This window comes from Numenius arquata, chromosome 23 (assembly GCF_964106895.1).
Source record: "Numenius arquata chromosome 23, bNumArq3.hap1.1, whole genome shotgun sequence".
Classification (NCBI taxonomy): Eukaryota; Metazoa; Chordata; class Aves; order Charadriiformes; family Scolopacidae; genus Numenius; species Numenius arquata.
In genome coordinates this window covers 5,499,075-5,514,614 of record NC_133598.1, presented here as the reverse complement: position 1 = coordinate 5,514,614, position 15,540 = coordinate 5,499,075, and the positions used below count along the sequence as shown (strand labels likewise).

The 15,540-nt window shown below is 47.5% G+C and overlaps 1 protein-coding gene across 3 annotated transcripts; it reads right to left on the bottom strand.

Annotated features, from left to right (window-relative positions):
• Window positions 1-2,109: 2,109 nt before the first annotated feature.
• CALCOCO2 (calcium binding and coiled-coil domain 2) lies at window positions 2,110-14,904 on the bottom strand. 3 transcript variants are annotated; one of them, XM_074163100.1, is made up of 13 exons: window positions 14,803-14,904; window positions 13,840-13,962; window positions 10,134-10,322; window positions 9,688-9,790; window positions 9,192-9,325; window positions 8,340-8,465; window positions 7,732-7,859; window positions 7,542-7,632; window positions 6,680-6,802; window positions 5,470-5,565; window positions 4,653-4,791; window positions 4,208-4,245; window positions 2,110-3,702 (listed from the first exon to the last, which is right to left on the bottom strand). In XM_074163100.1, the coding sequence occupies exons 3-13, from the start codon at window positions 10,311-10,313 to the stop codon at window positions 3,520-3,522; spliced, it is 1,341 nt and encodes a 446-aa protein (XP_074019201.1). In that variant the 5' UTR covers window positions 10,314-10,322; window positions 13,840-13,962; window positions 14,803-14,904; the 3' UTR covers window positions 2,110-3,519. The 3 variants fall into 3 exon arrangements, with proteins under 3 accessions (XP_074019201.1, XP_074019199.1, XP_074019200.1); XM_074163098.1 differs by lacking the exon at window positions 13,840-13,962 and adding an exon at window positions 11,170-11,302 and having other exon boundaries at window positions 14,803-14,834; XM_074163099.1 differs by lacking the exon at window positions 13,840-13,962 and having other exon boundaries at window positions 14,803-14,871.
• Window positions 14,905-15,540: the final 636 nt, after the last annotated feature.

Here is a 15,540-nt window from a genome sequence, read left to right as displayed (position 1 = left end):
GCCAAGCCACCAGTCAGTTATTTCAGCATCCTTCCAGATACTCCAACTTTCAGGGCTGAAATAGTTTGGGAATCTGGAATTGTCTCCCTTGGGGCCAATCTCTTTGTTTTCTGCACCAAAAATAACTTTTCCGAGGCAAAACAATGGTCTTTCCTATGAAACGAACTGACATCAGTCAGTATGTGATGCCCTCTGTGAACGTAGTTTGCAGCGTGTCTGTGGAGCTGAGAGAAGTTACCCTCTGGTTTGCATTTTATACATATAGAAACATACCTGATAATTGGAAGATGATGTGCCATGGACAGAGAAAGATATATTCGAAATATACTCTGTGTGAATGGGAGAGAAAGCTCAAGGGAAGAATAAACTCCTTGGAAAAAGAAGGCAAAAAATGAGGGAGAAGCAAAAGGACCAAGGAAGGGGAGAAGAGCTCTCTGAGGCTGAAGGGGTTTGCCTGGATGAGGGAATAGACAATGTTGCGCTGCATCGGAGCAGTGATCACTCACGGAAAGCAAACTGGGCCAGTTCCTGAGCTGGACTGAACAGATAAACTCTCTAAAGGATTAAAAAGATATATATTCACAGAGATTTGTCCCACAAAGTATGACTTCTTCCTTTTAGATACATTTCTAATGAATGCCTATTCAGATGCTACATGAGTTCGGGTATAAGCTGTGCCAAACCCCTACTGTCCCTCTCGAAAATTTATTTCAAGGTCCTTATCCAATACATATCAGTGGAATATTGGATCTCATCCAAAGTGTAACTATATCTAATTATCAGCCATTTGAGCTACTTCTGTATTAAACCATAAAATTGAGATAGGATTGAAACCTCTTATGATTCCAAAGGCTAAATACAGCAGTAACATAAATAATGCTGTAAATTACAAGCAAAATGAAAACTTGGTCAGAAAATATATGATGTAATTTGTGCTTAGGGGTAAATTGGTCCCTGGCTGCCCAGGGTAGGGAAGGTATGACCTGCATCAGTCTGAAGTGTATAGCTGGGAGTCTGAATCTGTGTGATTATTCCAGAAAACAAATGACAAACCTTAAACTACTTCAAAAAGCCAGCATCCTCATGAGATTTATTGCAGTCTGACCCCCTCTGCCGGTCACCCGCTTGCTGCCTGTGTCCCAGGGCCAGCAGCTCAACATAGGCACTGAGATTTGTAGAAATGATAGGAGCAGGCAAGTGGAAAACGATAGGTACCAGTGTAAAAGGGATGGAGAGGTATTTTTTGGGGGCACCGACACTTGGCACTGGCAGCTCAAGGACGTAGATGGCATTGTGACATAACTCTAACCCCAGGTGACCTGGTTTGGGTTTAAGATACAAGCCACCAAAGCCAGTACTAGCAACGGTGTAGAAAGGAAGGAGGTCTGATAACTGGCATTTGGGGTAACTACCAGGGTTTTTCGTAAAAATTCCTTTTGTATCTCTCAATGTTTGATCTGCCTCTGTCAAGATGTAAAGCAGTAAAAGAAGAAAAATGTAATTTAGAATGAGGACGTACGGGAAAAGGTTGGGGGGAAAAGCCTTTTCTTGAAAGACAATGGGGCTTTTCCTGAGGAAACAAGTGTTCAGTTAAAAATAAGCCTCATTTTGATGGAATGTTCGATTGTCAAAATTGGGATAAAGCTATGCCAGGAATGTTGCGATATAGTAATCAATAATGTCAAAACATGTACAATACCAAGTATTTTCTAATTAATATTTTATCATCCCGAGTGAGGTTTTCAGCTTTTTCTTCTAGCCTTGGGAAAAAAAGTATTGATACAGTGGATGTTCCTACGGCACAGCAGAAATTCAGCCAGCTCTAGGTTTTTAGATTAGCGCTGCTGGGAAAGGATGTAAACACACAGATGCCATACAGCTCCCGATTCCTTCACGTTATCCCATACTATCCTTTGGCCTTCGTGGTACATTCCCATGCTGTGAGGAGCCACTGAGGATCAACCAGTATAATGTGTGCTTTCTGTTAAACAGAAACAGTCCCGCTACCCATAGGGATACTGTGTTGTGTGCTAGAAGTTATTCAGAGAAGTGCTTAAGTACTTTGTTAGACAGAAGCTTCAGCAAGTAATTGAAAGCCAGCAAATAGCTCCCTTAAGACCCCATCAATTCCTCCAGTTTATTTCTTTAAGAATGAACAGACACAGACACCTTTTTCAAAGATTTTCTCCATAAAGCTTTTGTTTGCTGTTATTTTCTTTTACAGTTTTTTTTTTTTTTTTAAATAATGCTGACCAGTATAGTACATCTCAAGACAGAAATACTCTATTTAAAGTTAGGTTGATAAAAAGTTTGTGTAGAATCAAAACAGTAAAACATTTTGAAGTCTTTATTACTCTAAATACTCTTAAAACTCTATGTAAACGTCTTAGGATTTTCTGTTGCTTCAGATAATCAGCAGGAAACAGTCTAATACAGCTAGATAATAAACCTTTCCCCATTTGTGGTTGCATGGAAAAAGAGCTGTTAATCATAAATTGAAAATCCTGAAGCAGAAATAAAAATAGTAACTGGATAATCTGTGCACAAAGCATTGTAATATCATAAGGCACTTAGTTTTGGATCACAATATTTTGGTTTGAGAGAACAGGCTTTTGTTAAATCAAGAAGGTTTAGAAACAGAGAAAAAGAAATAATCCAAATGCATAATTTCCTTTAAATAAGGATGCCCAGTTTCTGACTGAGACACCATTTATCCTCTGTGCTGCTTTTTCGCTGCTTTTCTACGGGCTCCACACGTACTGACCTTCCCTATTGCAGAAATTTCAGGTTTTCCTCATCTGGAGGTGGATGGAGAAAACAGTGCAAGTGCCTCACCCTAGAACAAGCTGTGCTGCCTACTTTGCTGGAAGAAGGGCCCTAAATCTTCAGATCTGCGAACAGATCTTCGGTCTCTTTATAAATACATCTCTTTCCCTTGCTTTACAGCTGATAGTGAAAGAAGAGATGTATTTTTATTTAGACTTTTTCACTTATTAATAATTAATTTTGCATTCCAGAAGCTGAGCAGGACTGAAGGTGTGATCCTAAAAGATTATACAATGTTTCCGGTCTTTGGTTAGTAAACACAGTGCTATATTAAAGAAAAAAACCTTTATAATAGAGATGTATCAGCCAAGTGTAGAAAACTGCTGTGCTACATCCCATCACTTGGATCCCTACCTGGATGAACGGTTACATGGCCAATCCTGTTCTAAAGAACGGATACCACATTCAACTATATTACTAATAAGAGGATTTGTAACTCATTTAACAAGCATATATACTTGATCCAAGACACAGGACTTAAGTTTCGTGACGGTGATTCAGTTTCAGGATGTGGATGCCTCACCTGATTTATGCGTTGGTCACGTACTGCACGGAACAGAAAGCTCAGAATGATTAGCGGTGTAGTCAGTTTTGTCTGGGTGATCTTATTAGCATGAATCAAGCCTATACAGTGATTTTGGTCTATTCTATACTGCAGCCTCTGCTACCTTATTCTACAGAGCAGATAGAAAGTCAGAATTGTGCCAGGTTGTGACAAAAAACATGGTCATCAAACACCTGCTTATTGGACTTGTCAAAGGTCTCACTGCAGACTGGGCACTCCAGAAGATGGCTCTGCACATGGGCCTCATACTGACGTGTTTCGATATCTTCGGGAAATAATTCATCGCACATGGGGCATTTCCGTATAGAAGCCTGAAGTACAAAGCAAATGTAAATAAAGTCAGTTTAAAAATTATATTCAAAGAGAAGAAACAGAAGAGTTTAGTAGGCAGATATTATCACTTTTGGACAAGTCTTTCTGACTTCTAACACTCTCAAGTTTTCAAATGTCTCCAGGCTTTTCTAAATAGCACTTAAAAGTCAAGAGCTTCTGAGAGGTACTCTGACTTTCCATCCTACATAGCACATGTTCATATCTCGACTATGAAATAAGGTGTTTAGCAGCTGCATGCTGCTCATTCTGACATTAGATACTGGTCCTTAAAGATTAAGGTCAACAGAGTTTCCTTTCTCTTCCTTAACACATGGAAGTCTTATTAATTGTTAAGCACACGTGGCTCCATTTTGTTGTCCACTATCTTACCAGGACTAAACCAGACAATTGGTTACAAAACTGAACTTGAAGCTTTTTATTTCAAACCACTAATTTGTGTCCATAAACCACAAATTCATGTCCAGTCATGTCCACTTTACTTACTAAGTCTGCAGCTCCTGCCCCCAGATTTGCTCCTGCCACTGGAAAAAAAGAAGTCAATTTAGCCACAACAAAATGATTAACAATGTAATGTGCTGATAACTAGTAATTCTTGAAACATGAGGATGTGGCTCTGGATCTAAACCTCTATATTTAGGACTATGGAAACTGGACATAAGCCACAGAACTAGCTGTCTCGCAGCTGAATAAACTAGCTAATAGTTGTCTGTCTTGGCAGAAAATGAGCAGACAGCTGATCACTTAAGTCAGCTCTTAACACCTGGCAGCATTTTGTGGCTGCCAAGTCATCTGCACACAAGCAAAGCTGCACAGAGGTGCTGCTAATAATGTCTATTCTACAGCACTTAATTCGAGAGGGAGGATAATTTGCTGAGACTCTTAACTGCCGTGTATTTGCGCTTTCAGAGAGAGTGCCAAGTAATCTCACCACTGTATGGACTTCCAAACAGAAAGCCTCCTGCTTCTGGACCCGGAATTGGAGCTTGAGCTTGTGAAACAGCAGAGAAGGAAGAAACCTCTCCAGCCTGCGAGAGATGCCTCAGCAGTTCATTCTCTTCCCTCAGTTTCTGCAAAGGGACGGAAGGGCAGAATGAATTTCCAGACGCTCAGGAGAGCCTTTCAGAGAAAAGTAATGCTTCCCACTAAGACAGATCCTCTTCTATCGGAATTAAAATTGCTCTGAACTTCTTTTAGGTAGCTCAGCATTAGTCCTGCTTGATAGAATGGGAAAGTGAGGCAAGAAAGAGCAAGGATCTATTCTGTGGCCTGCTCAGAAAGGCAGACAAGATGATCACAATAGAATAATGCATTTTAAAAGACAGAAGACTATCCCGAAGTCATGCAGAGTAGGGAACAAAACAGCAGTCATTGTTTAGACTGGACAAAAAGCCTATGTCCATTCAAATGAGTAAGTCCATTCATTTCAGTGGTGTCAGAATGAAGCTATCATTAGTAGGTTTTGAAAATCCCCATGCTATTATGGATAAACCAGTCTATTCTGTGGCAGGGGAAAAAGGTGGCAGTTTTTGGACCCTTCCTCTTAGGCTGTACAGTCGTGGCAGCAAAAACACACTGCGAGTATACGCATACGGTCATTTGTACGTGCCTGCAGACAGCCTGGCTTAGGCAGTGGTCCACGAGCAGGCACAATTAGTGATCCGTTTGGTGGGAAGGTTAATGGAACTGAACACTAGACTGGGAGATCAGCGTCGTATTCAATGCAGGGAGCTGTGCCAAGTTCTCACCTGATTTTCCTCATCAGCTTCATTCTTTTTTGCCTGCAGAATCTGAAACAAACGCTTCTGCTCCTCGAGTTCTTTCATTAGGTCCTGGTTTTGTTGCTATGAAGGAAGAGTGTTATTTGGTAAACCATGGGAAACTGGCAATTAAATGATAACAGCTCCAAGCACTGGAGCTCTCATATCCTTGATGCCTCATTCTGCATTGATTACCAACAAATAACCTTCACTTTCAATGCGAGTCTTACCATTTCAGAGTTTATCATTTGGGATATCTCCACATCACCACTCACGGTCTGTATTTTCATTACAGCATGTGAGATGACACGTGACCTCCAAAGGGGATGTATGACAGGTCAAACAAAGAGGGGGCGGCTAAAGAAAAGGAACTCATACAGCTGAAAAATCCACCCTGGCAGGCAAGTGCTACCCACGTCTGCCAGGTTTGCTGGTGCTGTGAGACTTGCACCGGTGGTGGATAGCCAGTACATCCTCAGGAATTACATCTTGTAGCTGACTCTTGAATTAAATCAGTAAATTAGACAAGCTAGAGTACTTAGGGACTCTGCAGTCAGTCTCAAAGTATCCCTCTAAGAATCCTGAACATTTGGCACCCCAGCAGAGGTAATCACATCATCTATTTTAGGCATCTAATTTTCAATGCCAAAGTCAGAGTAGAGCCTCCAAAAGCTTCCCCAGCAGCACATACAGAGAGAGAGGCACCTTTAGAAGGTCACTTAGGGCAACAGACTAAAGATGATGTGACAGCCTCAGTCATTGCCAATGATGGTTTCTTCGGGAGAAAGAAAGGCCAGAGCATGCTGCCCTTTTCTTTTACATCCTTCGCATTCCTTCAAGGAGTGATTTCCCATGCAATGGGCAAGGCTCCTTATTTTGCTCCTTCTGCACAGAAATCCCAGATTCTCAAGAGTTGCAAAGAGGTGTTGAAGAAGGATGTGGGGCTGAGCACCAAACTACAGAACAGAAACTGTATTGTTTACAGCTTGTTTTGGTGCATTCTGACCATCTTGCATCTATTTCATTGATTATTAAATGCTAAATTTAAGATATTAAATATGAGAAAGGGACAAAAATATAAACAGAGAGGAGAAGAGCAGCAAGGTTGCTGCTTCACACCAATTACTAGTCAGCTTCGATGCCACAGCCTCTCTGCCCTGGCTTCCCCAAACACCTGGATACTCAGGGAAGGCTTTACCTGTTGAATTCCAATCGCGCGTAACTGGCGATTCTCTTCCATCAAACTTTCAAGCTCCTCTGTCTTGTCACGGTTCACGAAAGACAGGCTTTCCACTTCTTTCTCATAATTCAACACTTGAGACTAGGGAGAAAGAAGGGTGGGCAGAAAGTGAAAATGGAACAGCTCTGAGTGAGGAGCACAAGCACCTTCTGCTGCAGAAAGCAAAGCTCCAGAACCCATGGCTGCTTAAACCTTTTTTTTTCTGCAAACATTTTTCCATTAAAACCTTTGTAGAAACTGAGAATAGTTACATGGGGATGTACCGGAGCTGATGTATTCACTAGAACGCAGTACTCATTAGTACCTTCTCTGAGGAGCTTTCTAAATTTCAACATGACACTTCTCGTCTGGGCAGTCAGAGAGCAAAGAGAAAACCAGAGACTCTATAGCCAGTGGTTATTCCATCGTTCTGGGTCTCCCATGTCCCAGACCTAAAACCATACTATTTCCAGTCTGCCTTCTCCTTTTCCTTACCTCCCAGCTACAAGTCTTGTTTAAACAGAAGTGTTTTCTGCCTGGATCCTTAGCTAGCAGGAGGTGAACAACAGTCTGATTTTGGACAACTTAATGAGCGTGCAAAGGGGAAGTTTTTAGGGAAGAAAATCCTTACAGTTTATCTTAGCACATCCCCCTCTCCCCTTCCTTCCAGAACACAGATTTCTTGAGGTTTTCTAGAGGTCAGATCATATCAAAGGTTGACATTTTCCTAAAGAACCCGGGTAATCAGAAAAGAAACTCATACACCACATATTTGCTCAAGATTGCTCAGTGCTCCGTCAGAGGCAAAGCAAAGCGAAGGAGGCAGCTCCGTGTTTGCTACCTGCAGCTGGTCCATGTGATCCAAGGCTGATTTCAGTCTGGTTTCCAGGCGTTCCTTGTCAGAGGTCACATTCTGAATTTCCTCTTTGAGTCTATTCAGAACAAATCAAAACACACCATACTTTCACAGATGGAAATTTAATCCATAAAGGCAAGATGCTTACATGAAATTCTGCTGTAAATACACTTACTGGTGCAGTTCTGCTTCTCTGCAGTCATCCAGCTCTTTTAGATGTTTATTTTCCTTTTTCAGGGAATTCAGCTCCAGCTCCAGTTTCTCTGTGTTGCTCTTTAGAGACTCTAAACTATTCTGCAGCTCCTGAAAATCACAGTGTGGTCGACAGAAGGTAAATGGGACCCAAGCAATAGTCCTGCTCTGCACTGGAACTGCAAAATCCCTCAAATGCAACTAATTCCATGCAGCCCAGCCGAGGGAGGGAAATCTCTTCATTGCATCCTGACTATTCTTTCAGACCCCGTTTAATTTATATTAAACCCTGAGCAAAACTGAAGGAGGAAAAAATAATGATAATGTGATTTTGGGACAGCCTACAAAACATTTTTGAACACTTCCCATATGTTCCTGACTCCTGTGTCTGCTGATGCCTCTTGTTCATCATTATTGTTCTTATCACAGTAGGGGTCTTGTACGATTTGGTAAAGGATTAAACAGATAATACAGGGAGAAACCTCTTTAATTTTCTCCTGGAAGCATCCAGTGGACCAAGACCTGACTCAGTCCCACTTTGTCTTTCAGATTTAAAGCCTCTGACTTATTTTATTTGCTTTTTTTGTTTACCTGCATCTTGTTGAGCTTTTCCTGCAGATCCATCTTTTGTTTCTCGAGACTTGCACAGCTTGCTTTCAGCTCCTCATTTTCTTTATGCAGATTTTTGTTTTGCAGTTCGATCTCTTCCACTTCTCCCTGGCAAGCAACAAAGTCGTTCAGTCGTAACAGAAGCACTGGAAAGCCACATTCCAAACAGCACAGTGCAAAGAGCAAAGAAAGATGAGCTCTGCAAAAGGGAACAGCGTGTACCTCCCCGTGCTTTCACTACCAGCACAGACCAGGCGGCTGCTTCACTCTCCCCAGTCTGTCCAAAACCGACCATCAAACCAACTGGAATACTGAGCAGATACTGCCCCTGATCTTTTAAGGTGCTCAATGCTTTCTGTGTCCGAAGTCGTCAGCAGAGGCAGAGGTTTGGGGCTTCTTGTAGTTTGTTAAATTAGGATCATGTGCGCAGTGTGGTCATTAACAAAAGGGCTGCGCACAAGACGCTGCAAAATAGGAGTGCTTGGCTTCACAGCACCTCAGTTATTGTCCTTGTGCATGCTCTTACTCCCATCTAATGGGAGACTGTTTCCAAGAAAATGACATTTTCATTTTAAAATATTCAAAAGGCCCTCAAACGCCATGTATTAAGTCACTCCCCATTGCAAGGAGCTCATGATCTAAGGGATAAATGGCAGGTAGAGAAACAAAGGCTGCCCAAATTTGTGTGACAGATCAGCAGCAAAGCCAAGAATAGAATCCAAGTCTGCCAAGTTCTAGCTTGGCATCCGATTTACCAGATTGCTCCACGTCAGCAGTGAGCATATGCCAATAAAAGGAGAGGCAGGAAAAAGCAGGGGAAGAGAGAACACCTACCTGTGTGGTAACCACTAGGATATCGTCCTCAGTCTCTGCTCTGAACTGGAAAGGCACGCTGGCCCCCCGCACCACACCATCCTGGTCAACGTAGCAGAACTGGTAGTATTCATCATCTTTCGGCAGGTAATAAGCTTCAGACAAACACAACAACCCTGTCACACGCAGCTTTTAATTATTCAGGTCTCTTAGCTCTATAGCACAGAAAGCCAGAACCTCAGAAAACTGAGACATCCTAGTTGAGTATTGTTCCTGCACCGTTAGTCATTCCCTGGGCCCGTGATAAGAAAATAAACAATATCACTCACTCAGGACGGCAGAATTTAGCAGATTCAAAATTATGTGATTTACTATGGGATTTGAAATAAGTCTCCCAAAGCACGGTCCTGCAGGTACCCTGTAATTCTGAATGCAGTGCTTATTGGTGGCAGGAAAGGGGGAGTCTGGGTGTGCACGTGCACGTACGTCCCCCGAGTGACTCAGGCGCCCCGCTCACCTTTGAACTGGATCTGTTGTTGCACAGCGGTGTCACTGGGGGCATCACTGGGCAGAGGAGCCCACATAAACGTGTAATACTCCCGGGTTGTTTTCCATCCCACCTGCAACAGCAAAATTCTTATATGGCATCACACAGTTCATGTTTATCCTACGGTAATGGGACTGTATTTTCACATAGATCAGTTACTGGGAGGATTTTTGCATTGATATTCTGACTTCTAAGAGTTGTGGTCTATGCATGAGAGGATAATCAGTGATTAGCCTTGAAGCTCTTCAGGTCACAACAGGTCTGGCACTTTGTCCCTAGGCTGAAGGTGTTCCATTACACAGGGTTATTACTGAAAAAAAATCCCCAACCGTATTCTATCAAAGGCCACGCTGTTTGTTGTTGCCTGTTGCTGCCTTCTCGTCCTTGGCACGTCTGGTTTCACAGTATTCACTTACCCGGAAGACGCCGACCCAGTCCTTCCCGCGAGGAATGATGTTCTGTGTGAGGGTGTAATAACAGATTACGTCTCCTCCGGGAACATAAAACTTCTCCACGTTGTTAAAGATGACCTGGGAGAAGTGGCAGTTGTCTAAGAGGACAGCAGAAGTGGGAGGCTCGTCTGAGGTGTCATCCATTGTGGAAGTCTACGAGAGGAAAGAATAAGGGGATTATCTCATCTTCAGACGCTGCCACCACAATCGTGCCCGTGAAGAGTATGAAGAGCTACGGCTTGGGAATGAGACAGTGTGAGATCCAAAACCCCCTATGCCCACACCCAGGTTTCTCAGCAAGGCCCAGGAGCTCACTGGTGTCCCTGCTGCTGTGGCCAGGCTGCTCCTGACACCACGGCATCTTGCAGATCCTCTTCAGCAGACACATGTAAGACTCCTTCATCTGACCGCTGCTTCCCAGCTGCACTGCCTGGTGCTCTGAGGCTGCCAGCATGGCACGGCAGCCTCTCTCCTCCGTGGGACCCACAAACCAGACCTGCTGGCTGTTCTACAGGTCTACACAGGAGAGGCAGCGATGCCTCACAGCAGGAGGAGCATGCACGCCTGCTGGTGGGATCCCATGCTTGAAGACCCTGTTGGAACTCCAGGTGTCCCCACATGCAGCCCCACATCACATTTTTAACGTGATTTGACACTCCAGGCACATCCCCACCATATGGAGTTAATGTGGGGGTGTGTCAGCTCTGCTGAAATCTGGAGACTAGCACATTGCTTGAGAAGAACAGAGGTTTCACTGCATCAGTGAGATGCTCCAACAGTAGCACAAGACAAAAATAGCAGCTTCCAATCTATCGTGCAGTCTCAGCTCTAACACACTCCCCCGTCACTGCCTGACCGTGGTGAGACACACAAGACACACTCATGCCGGTGACAAGCAAACTCAACAGCCTCCTCGCTTTCTGCATTCCGATCCAACGCAACGACTCGACCTCCAAATACAGTGTCTTTCAGCTTCCCGGCTCCAAAGGCAGAGCGGTACCTTGCTGAGCTCAGCTCCCATGGAAGAGCACAAGCGGAGGAGCTCCTGGTTAGGCAGGTCGTCGTAGTTGTGTCTCGCGAGCCCGTGTCACGAGGCTATTACAGCCTTGCTACTCGTGACTGCCACGCTGAAACTGCAAGATGATTCTCAGTAGTGAAAGGAATACGTTGCGTGACAGCCGGGTCAACAAATAGCATTAAAGCTAGACTTTGACACTACAAATCATACAACAATAAATCTGTAAGTGGGTGCATGGATCCAAACAGTACCCGAACTGCCAGGAGCGGAGGCAGGTCTGGAAACAGAACACTAAATCACCCTCTTTGCCACCATGTCTCGCCGGCAGCCAAGCTTCAGCCCTGGCAATCTGTCAAGGGGCAGATCGCTGCGGAGAAAACCCTGCCACCAATCCCAGACAATTCAATTCCAGGAATCCAAAGCAGAACCTTCTCAGCTGCTCTCAGTGACAGCAGCAGCGAGTAAGGATTGACCTCAGAATGGAGGGAAGGTTCATCAGGAATAACCATCCCACTGGAGCATTTCAGGTCATCTCTAATCCAGAAATTTCACGTGGAAATGAACTCCCTGAAACCCTGCTCTTTTTTTGGGGGGGTCACCCAGGAAATTGTCTATTTTCTGTGCCAAAGAACAACCTGAAAATCAGGCAGAAGTTAAGGTGGGGATTGTGGGGCTGCACTTGGAGACAAAAAGGTATCCACAGCTGGAAAGAGCAGAGAGAACTGCACTGACACCGACTGCCTTGGGAGGAGGGAGAATTCCCAGAATCACAGAATGATATGGGGTTGGAAGGGACCTCTGGAGACCATCTAGTCCAACCCCCCTGCCAAAGCAGGTCCACCCAGAGCAGGTTGCACAGGAACGTGTCCAGGCAGGGTTTGAATGTCTCCAGATATGGAGACTCCACCACCTCTCTGGGCAGCCTGTTCCAGGGCTCTGCCACCCTCAAAGTGAAGAAGTTCCTCCTCATGTTTAGATGGAACTTCTTATGTTCAAGATTGTGCCCGTTCCCTCTTGTCCTGTCCCTGGGCACCACTGAAAAAAGACTGGCCCCATCCTCCTGACACCCCCCCTTTGAGTATTTATAGGCGTTGATCAGATCCCCCCTCAGCCTTCTCTTCTCCAGACTAAAAAGACCCAATTCCCTCAGCCTTTCCTCATCAGAGAGATGCTCCAGGCCCCTCATCATCTTTGTAGTCCTCTGCTGTACCCTCTCCAGCAGTGTCCTTCTTGAACTGGGGAGCCCAGAACTGGACACAGTGCTCCAGATGGGGCCTTACCAGGGCAGAGCAGAGGGGCAGGATGACCTCCCTCCACCTGCTGGTCACACTCTTCCTGATGCCCCCCAGGATGCCATTGGCCTTCTTGGCCACAAGGGCACATTGCTGGCTCATGGTCATCCTGTTGTCCACCAGGACACCTCCCAGGTCTTTTTCCTCAGAGCTGCTCTCCAGCAGGTCAGCCCCCTGCGGGGAGTGGAAGGCAGGGCAGGCCGGAGAAATGGATGTGGTACAATCCTCTGGGATACCCAGGACTTCAGGTTCACTTTTAGCCATCCCAGTAAAGCATAAGAAATGGCGTGCGATTCATTTGAGCCTCAGTCGTTACCAGGCCGGCGTCAAATCCTTCTTAACCTGATGCGCCTTTATGATTGAGTGCACCTTCAGTAAATTTGCAGATGACATCAAACTAAGTGGGAGTGTTGATCTGCTGGAGGGTAGGAAGGCTCTACAGAGGGATCTGGACAGGTTGGATCAATGGGCCAAGGCCAATGGGATGAGGTTCACACAAGGCCAAGTGCTGGGTCCTGCACTTGGGTCACACCAACCCCATGCAGCGCTACAGGCTTGGGGAAGAGTGGCTGGAGCTGCCCGGCAGAAAAGGACCTGGGGGTGTTGGTGGACAGCCGGCTTAATGTGAGCCAGCAGTGCCCAGGTGGCCAAGAAGGCCAACAGCATCCTGGCCTGTATCAGGAACAGCGTGGCCAGCAGGAGTAGGGCAGTGATGGTGCCTCTGTACTGGGCACTGGTGAGGCCTCACCTCAAGTGCTGTGTCCAGTTCTGGGCCCCTCACTACAGGAAGGACATTGAGCTGCTGGAGCGTGTCCAGAGGAGAGCCACCGAGCTGGTGAGGGGTCTGGAGAACAAGTCATACGAGGAGAGGCTGAGGGAACTGGGCATGTTTAGTTTGGAGAAGAGGAGGCTGAGGGGGGACCTCATTGCCCTCTACAACTACCTGAAAGGAGGGTGTAGAGAGGTGGGTGTTGGCCTCTTCTCCCAAGGGAATAATGACAGGACCAGAGGAAACGGTCTGAAGTTGGGGCAGGGGAGGTTTAGATTAGATACTGGGAAGAATGACTTTCCTGAGAGAGTGGTCAGGCACTGGAACAGCCTGCCCAGGGAGGTGGTGGAGTCGCCATCCCTGGAGGGATTTAAGGAACGTGTAGACGTGGCACTTCAGGGCACGCTCTAGTGCCCGAGATTGTAGGGGTTTTGAGATTGTAGGGGTTTTTGCGTGTGTGTGTGTATGATTGGACTCGGTGATCTCAGAGGTCCTTTCCAACCATCACGATTCTGTGATTTGCAGTTCCCAAAAGGGCAGCCACCAGACAGGAAAAAAAGAAAAATAAGAAAATAAATCTAAGGAGAGCACCTTTAATCACGTTACTGCATCGCTTCAGGGCGGGACGCGAGCCCTCGCTGCCACCAGGCTCAAAAGTAACTTGCAAAGCAAATGAAGAGGCAGCGTCTGGATGCAGTAAAACACCGCATTCTGCTGCAAAAAAAATTAAATATGTTGGTTTTGGGGGAAAATAAGCGTGATCTCGAAGGAAAACAACCCGTGCAGAGCGTGCCGATGGCAGAGGCTGCAGTTGGTTTCCAGGAAAAGAAGTCGAGCGGGGAGGAAGTTTTATTAACGTTGCCGTTTTCGTTCGAGGAGCAGCTTCCCAAGCCCCCGGCGAAGGCAGAGGAGACCCCGCCAGGCTGAGGCCACCCGAGGGGACCGGGAACAGCCACCTCTGCCGGGTGTTGATGCCCAAGGAGCAATCCCAGCCCGGGGCCGAGGTGTCGGTTCAGCTTCCCCGGAGCAGGGCAGCACAAATCCCGCTTCCCCCGGTGCTCACGGCCCAGCCTCTTAATGGGGCCTTTCGGTTTTGTTGTTGTTTTTTGGTTTTGTTTTTTTTTTACCTTTCCTTTTGTTATTTTCCTCTTTTTCGCTGCCGTTTTCCTCTTTCGTTCACCTGCAGCGCCCCGAAAACGCACAAAACCGCGGATTCCCCCCTTCCCAAGCGACACCGATCTCCAGCCGCGGTTGGACACCGGGCCAACCCCCCCACGCCGCCGGGTGCCACGGTCCCCGTTAGCATCTCCGTGCGTGGGGTCCCGGCAGGGCGGGGAGAGGACAGGGCTCCCCCCGCCCCTGCACCCCGGGCCGGGCAATCCCCGGCTCCGCGACGGGGAAACGAAAGTGAAAGTGTCGCCCGTCGCTTCGCAGCGGGACATCCCCTCCCTCCGGCCTCCTGGGGGTGGGGGTCCCTCCGGGGGGGGGGGAAGGGGATCAGACTCCGGGAGGGCACACGGGACCCCGTCACCGCCGTTCCCCCGCCTCACTCACCGAAAAGCACGGCTGGAAACCTCCGGTGCTGCGAGGAGGAGGTGGAGGATCAGGAACAGGCGGAGCCCCCCCCCCCCCGTCCCGGGACACCTCCCCCTGGGCGGCCCCGGCCGCGCTGCTGGGACTCGTAGTTCGGTGCGGGGAGTGGCTTCCCCCCCCACCCCCCCCGACCCCGGTACCGCCCTGCCGTACCGGCGCTCCGGTTGCGGGGTGGGGACAGACCGGGGACACCGGTGCGGATGGCCGAGCGGGAGCTTGACGCCCCGGTAACGATTTAGGGCCCTGAGGAGGCCCCTCCGGCCCTTCTCCGGGGCACCCCGGCGGGCGGGACACCGGCGGTCTCGGGCGGGCCCTCCGCCCCCCGCCTCACCCCAGCGGCGGTGCCCAGCGGTTGAGGCTGCCGGTAACGGGACAGGAGGCCGGGCCTCGCCCCCGCACCACGGCCGGGCAGCGGCCCCCTTCCCCCAGGCCCCCGGCACTAAACCTCGGCTCCAGCGGCGTTCGGCCACGGCTGAACCGGGCGCTTTAATAAACCACGGGAGAAACGTTTGAACGTTCACAATGATCTTTTAGGAGAGACCGGGGAGGGGCGGCCCCGCCCCGCCGCCATCGCGGCCCCGCCTCTATGGTAACCTCTATGGTGCCAAGAGCGGCCCCGCGGCCTCATGGTCCTCTGGAAGACCTCCAGGTCGCCAGCCAATCAGCGAGCACGCAGGGGAACGAACCAACCAATGGCGG

Bases quoted from the DNA above. Each gene is read 5' to 3' on its own strand.
- CALCOCO2 (XM_074163098.1), bottom strand. From the start codon at position 11,190: ATGGGAGCTGAGCTCAGCAAG. The intron at 4,792-5,469 runs GTGAGAACTTGG...GTCCCTTTGCAG, and splicing joins AAGCTGATGAGGAAAATCAG to AAACTGAGGGAAGAGAATGA. The intron at 3,703-4,207 runs GTAAGTAAAGTG...TTTGTACTTCAG, and splicing joins GGGCAGGAGCTGCAGACTTA to GCTTCTATACGGAAATGCCC.